Raw genomic sequence first — 6,901 nt, forward strand, 5'->3', positions numbered from 1 at the left:
TCGCCCGCACTAAACATGGCCCCTCTCTCCCTTTGGATCTCAACGCAGTGAAGCTCACGACGCCCTTTCCTGCCAGGAACCAAAATGGCCGCCCAGCACCCTCAGCGCCTTCCCAGCACCGCCGCCCTCACTCAAGATGGCGGCGCCCGCGGCTTCGGGCGGGCTCTCGCCAGCAGTCAACATGGCGGGCGGAAGGCGGGTGCGGACGGGGCGGTGGGCGGTGCGCCGCCCGCACTCAAGATGGCGGCCGTCAGCATGCGGCTGCCGGTGCCCCGTAAGGCGGTGGGGCTGAGCGGGCCCCGGGGCGGCGACAAGCACCTGGTGGCGCCGGGGGACACGATCACCACGGACATGGGCTACATGAGGTGGGGGCGGCGGGGAGGCGGGGGGCGAGGGCTGCGGGCCGGCCGGCCGGCGCCGGGCTCTCCTCAGGCGGCCGCTCCCTCCGCAGGGGCCACGGCACCTACGTGGAGGAGGAGAAGCTGATCGCCTCGGTGGCCGGCGCCGTGGAGAGGGTGAACAAGCTGGTGTGCGTCAGGCCGCTGAAGTCCAGGTGAGGGGGGCCGGGGAGGGCTGGGGGGGCCCGGGCGGGCCGGGGGTTTGACGGGAGCTCTCTGTGTCCCCTGCCCAGGTACAACGGCGAGGTCGGCGACGTGGTGGTCGGGCGGATCACGGAGGTACGGCCGGCGCGGCGCGGGGCAGGAGGGCGGCCGGCTGGCAGGCCGCGGGCTGGCGGGGCCCGGCCCGGGGAGCTGCTGTCCCAGAAAGCACCGTTGTGTCACAGGACCACAGCATGGTGGGGGTTGGAAGGGACCTCTGTGGGTCACCCAGCCCAACCCCCTGCCCAAGCAGGGTCACCCAGAGCAGGCTGCACAGCACCGCGTCCAGGCGGGGCTTGCATATCTCCAGAGAAGGAGACTCCACAGCCCCTCTGGGCAGCCTGGGCCAGGGCTCCGTCACCCTCAGAGGGAAGAAGTTCTTCCTCATGTTCAGCTGGAACTTCCTCTGCTTCAGTTTGTGCCCGTTGCCCCTTGTCCTGTCGCTGGGCACCACTGAACAGAATCTGGCCCCATCCTTCTGACACCCACCCTGCAGATATTGATTGGCATTTCTAAGGTCCCCTCTCAGCCTTCTCTTCTCCAGGCTGAACAAGCCCAGCTCCCTCAGCCTCTCCTCACAGGAGAGATGCTCCAGTCCCCTCCTCATCCTTGTAGCCCTCCACTGGACTCTCTCTAGCAGCTCCTCATCTTTCTTGAACTGGGGAGCCCAGCACTGGACACAGTACTGCGGATGGGGCTTCACCAGGGCAGTGTAGAGGGGAAGGAGAACCTCCCTCAACCTGCTGGCCACACTCTTCTTCATGCATCCCAGGATCCCATTGGCCTTCTTGGCAACAAGGGCACACTGCTGGCTTATGGTCAACCTGTTGTCCACCAGGACACCCAGGTCCCTCTCCACAGAGCTGCTCTCCAGCAGGTCAGCCCCAGCCTGTACTGGTGCATGGGGTTGTTCCTCCCCAGGTGCAGGACTCTGCACTTGCCCATGATGAACTTCATCAGGTTCCTCTGCACCCAACTCTCCAGCCTGTCCAGGTGTTGCTGAATGGCAGCACAGCTTTCCAGCTCCTCCCAGTTTTGTGTCATCAGCAAACTTGCTGAGGGTACACTCTGAGGCACTGTTAGCACCTGGGTTTTACACGGGGGGATGCTGGAAGCAGGACCTCCTGCTCCTCTGAAAGCGTGCTGGTCAATTTTTGAGCATGTATCAACAGATTTTATTTTTCTTTTCTCCAGGTTCAGCAGAAGCGATGGAAAGTGGAAACAAATTCCAGGCTCGATTCAGTCCTGTTGCTGTCATCTATAAATTTACCTGGTGGGGAACTGGTGAGTGTAGTTCATGCAGAGCAGTGCCAGAGCTCTGCCTTGTGTGTCCGCGGCAGAAGCTGAGGCACGGCGAAGCTCTGGAGCCCTTCCCGCAGTTAGCGCAAGGGTAGTGTTGGGCTTTGTGGCTGGGTCCGTAGTGCTCCGATATCTTTAACTCTCAGCGTTCCTTGGACACAAACGCATCAGTGATCTAAAAGTGTGCTGCTCCGCTTGATTTTCCTTTGGTGACCGGAGTGTGTTTTGTGTGGCATCCCAAGGTCCCCCCGCAACGCAGGCATTAACTGATGTTTTCTCATTCTGAGCTAAGCGGAGCTTTTCTTGCATCGTGCATTTCAGAGAAGGAGATCGGTAGAAGATGAGCTTGCGATGAGGGACTATCTGCAGGAAGGGGACCTCATCAGTGTATCCTTCCACTGCGTGCACGCGGACAGAAGAGCCGGGGTGCGGGGACAACGGCCAGACCTCGGCTAGCCTGGCCGGTAGCGAGAGCTCTCGGCCGCGGCTGTTGGCACCGGGCAGTGGTAGGGACCTTGTTTCCTTAAGTGGCACTGACAGGCGGAGGTGCAGTCTGTGTTTTCTGATGGGGCTGCATCGCTGCACACCCGGAGTCTGAAATACGGGAAGGTGAGTTGTTCAGAAGCACTCGGTCTTGGCCTAGTTCTGCTCTGGTTGACTTGTATAGTGCCTTTTGGAGGGGCTTTGAAGAAAAAAGGTCTGGAGTAGAGCGTGATGTTGTTACAACCTGTTCCTGCAGGTTAGGAGGAATCTTAGCCCCTATGTGGGAGCACCGAGCAGTTTCCCCAAAGCAGAGGGAGTGCCCTTGAGTTGCCCTTTGAGCTGCTGCTCTCCCTGTCCACGGGTACGGCCTGTGGCTCCTGTTTTCCCCGCTAGCCGCTTGGGAATTAAACCCTGGGGAGAAAAATCTTCTGACTCCAAGTTCATCACTCCTCTTCTGCAGACCATTGCCCCTGTGACTTGTTTCTCCCTCCAGGGCTCTATTTTAGGCTTTACGCAATTGGCATTTATCTCTGGTTTGGTGCATTGAAATAAGCCAAGGGGCCACTGGAGCGTGGGCTGCAGTTTGGGATTACCAGACCGAGGGTATTAGCACTTAAAAGATGAAAGCGAAGTGTGCTTATTGCACAAAGGGTGAAGGACAGCGACTGGATTAAGAGGGAAAGTGTTTTGCTAAATTGGGCCTCTCACTTCCCGTTTTTCTGCAGGGATGGTTGATGCGTAGTTACGATCAAGATATTATTAACATTTGTGCTAAGCACTTCAAGTATTCTTCATCTTCAAAGGACTGCGCAGGCATTAGTTAATCCTCCCAGCACTCCCAGAGACAGGCAGGTTTTATATTCACTGTTTCACAGGAAAAGGTGTTAAAATTGACTGGTTCCTAGACCAGGAGTGGAGTGCGTGTCCGTGACTCGATGCTGTCTATGGTGGCTTACGTCTCTCATGCTGAGTCTTATGGTCTCCTCTTCAGCTTGGCCAGGGTGTGCTCGTTCAGGTCTCGCCTTCCCTTGTGAAACGCCAGAAGACTCATTTCCACGACTTGACCTGTGGTGCATCTGTGATCCTCAGCAACAATGGCTTCATCTGGATCTACCCAACTCCAGGGCAGAAGGATGAAGAGTCAGGGGGCTTTACCACAGACTTAGAGGTGAGGGTTCAGGGAAGGTGAACCTTCTCCTACCAATGATGTTTTGTTAGTCTGACATAGAGGCACGTGAATAACCTGAGACTTTCTTGGCAAAGCTTTTTTACAGCAGGCTTGCATTATTTCCCTGTATTTTCATCTCTTTTCTTCTGTCCTGCATCAGCCAGTTCCCTTGTCTGACCGGGAGGTGATCTCACGGCTCCGAAACTGCATTGTGGCTCTCGTTACGCATATGTTGATGCTCTTTGACACCAGCATCCTGTATTGCTATGAAGCGTCCCTTCCTCATCAGGTACAGAAACCAGTGTTGTTTATTCCAGGCTGTGGGGAGGGTATGGAAAGGCCGCATCGGTTGCTGCTGAAGTCAGTAAGGTAGGTGGTAGGGCTTCCTTTCGGCTTTCCAAAGCACCCTGTAGTAAGTGACAATATGAACTTCCCCCCTTCTGCATAACATAAATTGCCTTGCACATTTTCAGGGATAGTTTGAAGGGTTCTGCCTCTGGCAAAGCCCCAGCTGTTCCTACAGAGAGAGAAATAGTTCCATTTTGTGATAGAGGTGCGTCCCTTGCTGGGATTACGGACCCTCTGTGACCCCGGTGAAAACGGTGTTAAATTTGGGATTGTGTGAGGGTACGGTGCACGTTAAGAACAAATGAAAAAGCAAGTCTCATGTATTGTACGACGACCGGTCTTCTGTTTGTACCCACGTGCTGCACTGCTGGAAGGCTCCCTCGATTTGACCTCTTGCTGTAGAGCTTGTCTGTGATCTCTGCCGTAACAGTCACTGGTGATTCTCTTCTCAAAGGGATAAGATCTGCATTGTCTTCTGCTTTCATTCACAGTGGCAGCCTGCTCAGCTAGATGGGATGTTCTTTTGAACTATACTTCTGTTTAAGTCATCTCTCCCTTTCCCAAAGCCTGGTGTGTGTCCTTCAGGAGACATTAGGAGTTGTCAGTAGCATCTTCTTTGATTTCTTGTGGTCTCTGTCAAAGCTGACTTTGATGTGGAGCCTCTGCCACGATAGTCTTGTTTGACCACAGCCCTCTAAACTCACTTGCTGCTGTGCCAGGGACCCTTGTCCCCACAGAGTATGCAATAGTAGTGGTTGCTTTTTGGTGCCAATGTTACTTTTCTTTCCACTCCAGATCAAGGACATTCTCAAACCAGAGGTGATGGAGGAGATCGTTTTGGAAACGCAACAGAGGCTGCTGGATCTGGAGGGATAGGGCACATGGCCAGAAGCAGCCATTTGAAGTCCCAGCATGGCAGCTTTTGATTTTCAGTATTTTTTTTTTCCAGTGTTCTAGTCCCCAGCATTCATTCCACACTTCAGAAACCACCGAAATTCCTCATTTTAACTCCTAGGATACCTCCTGAGCCCTTTTAGTACAGTAGTACTAAATAGTACTTAAGTACAATAGCCTTTTGGTGCAGCAGCCTGAAAAATTGATGTCTGACCTTTATGAAGACGCAGATGCAACTGGGACATATCTCATAGCACTTGTTGCTGTGTCTAGTGCCCCTGAAGTTTGTGCAGACATTGAATGACAGAGAGGAAGGGTTGTGTTCTGTGATGTTTCTCTCTCCCCAAAGGCTTTCTAAATGGTTTTGATTTTCCTTTACTGTGATACAGGTCTGCCAGTCTGTCCTCTGACTGAGAGCTCTTGTTTTCAAGACTGCAGATCACAGGTACAAGTCTTCAGAGGCCAGGAGTATCCACACCCTTGCTAACCACATTTTGGGTCTGGCTGTTCATGGCTTCTGTGTCTCAAGGGTATGAGATTGGATGTGGCTGTCCATGTGAGCCAGGAGCCATGGGTGAGCTGTGTCTTAGTCTGTGCGCATCCTGCTGGTTCCTTTTTTATGCCTGATATGGTGAGCTTCTCCTCTGAGGAGGCTCTGGTATTGTTTTCTATTAAATATTTTACATTTCAATAAATTTTTTGAAACAAATCAGTCATTTGGGAGTGTGTACTTTAGCTTGTCTTTCTCCAGAATGAGTTGTGTCTAGCTTGAGAGCGATGGTTGGCTCAAGTTTCCTTGTGCCAGGACACTCGGAGTGGTTGCAATGTCCTGTTAATCTCCGGAGTTCAGCTGTTGCTCCCTACCCCAGTCAAGCAGGACTTGACCTTCCTCTTCAGCAGATCTTCTGTGCAGAGTTCCCCTGTAAGCAGGTTGCCTGGCATTGTTCACAGTGGCTCTCTCAACACTGCTTCCCTGCAGGATCCCATGGAGAGGTGAGTCATGCAGCAGCTGTGTCTGGGGGATGACAAGGAGCCCAATATGACACTGGTGAAGGTCCTCAGGCCACTGGTTAGAGGTGGGCATGCTGAGCCAGACGCTGGCAGTCGGTCACTTGCCTTCTCTGTAGAGAATGAACGTGATGCTTTCCTTAGAACATCCTCTCAGATCTCTGGTGCCATATTAGAGCTTTTGTATTACATACACGTTGTGTTTATATATTGTATTTGTATTAGAGCTGCTTGCACCACAGTGCTGGAATTCTTAGAAAGGATGAAAAAGCAAAATGTCTGCCCTAATTGTCCCTGAATCTAATTCTAACGTTGCAAATTCTCATGCTTGCCCCAGGCAAAAGGAAGAACTCTTTGCTCAGTCTTTTCCTAGGAACTAGAAATCCCCTTCGTTGCTTCTCATCTCATCCAGAGTGCTCTGCCTGCGCTCCAGAGTTAGCACTAGGTGGCAGCTTCAGATCGCGTTTGCAGTATTTACTTTCCCCAGCAGCTCTGCCTCCCTGCCCTGCCGAATAGCAAGGGCTGGATGTCTGCCACCAGCGCTGCTACCTAAATACTACAGCATTATGGAGCTCAGTGGCTGAGGACAAGCAAGGACATGGGTAATCCATTCTGCTGCTGCACAACTCAAGCTTCTGCCCGTGCTGCCTCTGTAAAATAGTACTTAACTTCTTGGAGACACCGGTGGAATGCTCCACACAAGACCTGGGCGTTGTTATTTTTATGAGGATCGCCTAGTAAGTGTTGCAACAATTGCATCCTCAAGATGACTTGGGAAATTTGAAAACTAAAGCTTGGTGAAGATGCTTTCAGGTCTGTGCATGAGACGGGTAGCAGCATTATTCACATCTGCGTGGACAGGAACAGTGCAAAAAGGCTAAAAGCTTTAGCAGCCTCTGCATCTTTTAACTAGACAAATAGCTTTTTTTTTTTTTTTTTTTTTCCCCTACCCAACTGCTGTAGTTTAGCAGCTGTTTATCTTATTACCATACAAGGAGATTCAGGGATTTCTGCTGTGAGGCTTCTAGGTATAAGCAGATAGGGGATATACAAGCAATGAGATAAAAGTATCTGATGCTCCCTTTTTTTTAAGCATTTTTGA

General features: G+C 52.3%; 1 protein-coding gene across 2 annotated transcripts; it reads left to right on the forward strand.

Annotated features, from left to right (window-relative positions):
• The first annotated feature begins 212 nt into the window (after positions 1-212).
• Positions 213-5,500, forward strand: EXOSC2 (exosome component 2). Of its 2 annotated transcripts, none has more exons than XM_075439653.1 (9): positions 213-365; positions 452-553; positions 632-677; positions 1,794-1,883; positions 2,220-2,285; positions 2,439-2,507; positions 3,373-3,549; positions 3,710-3,838; positions 4,693-5,500. In XM_075439653.1, exons 1-9 carry the CDS (start codon positions 241-243, stop codon positions 4,771-4,773), a joined length of 885 nt encoding a protein of 294 aa, XP_075295768.1. In that variant the 5' UTR covers positions 213-240; the 3' UTR covers positions 4,774-5,500. The 2 variants fall into 2 exon arrangements, with proteins under 2 accessions (XP_075295768.1, XP_075295769.1); XM_075439654.1 differs by having other exon boundaries at positions 221-365; positions 5,181-5,500.
• Positions 5,501-6,901: the final 1,401 nt, after the last annotated feature.

Source organism: Opisthocomus hoazin, chromosome 19 (assembly GCF_030867145.1).
Source record: "Opisthocomus hoazin isolate bOpiHoa1 chromosome 19, bOpiHoa1.hap1, whole genome shotgun sequence".
Classification (NCBI taxonomy): domain Eukaryota; kingdom Metazoa; phylum Chordata; class Aves; order Opisthocomiformes; family Opisthocomidae; genus Opisthocomus; species Opisthocomus hoazin.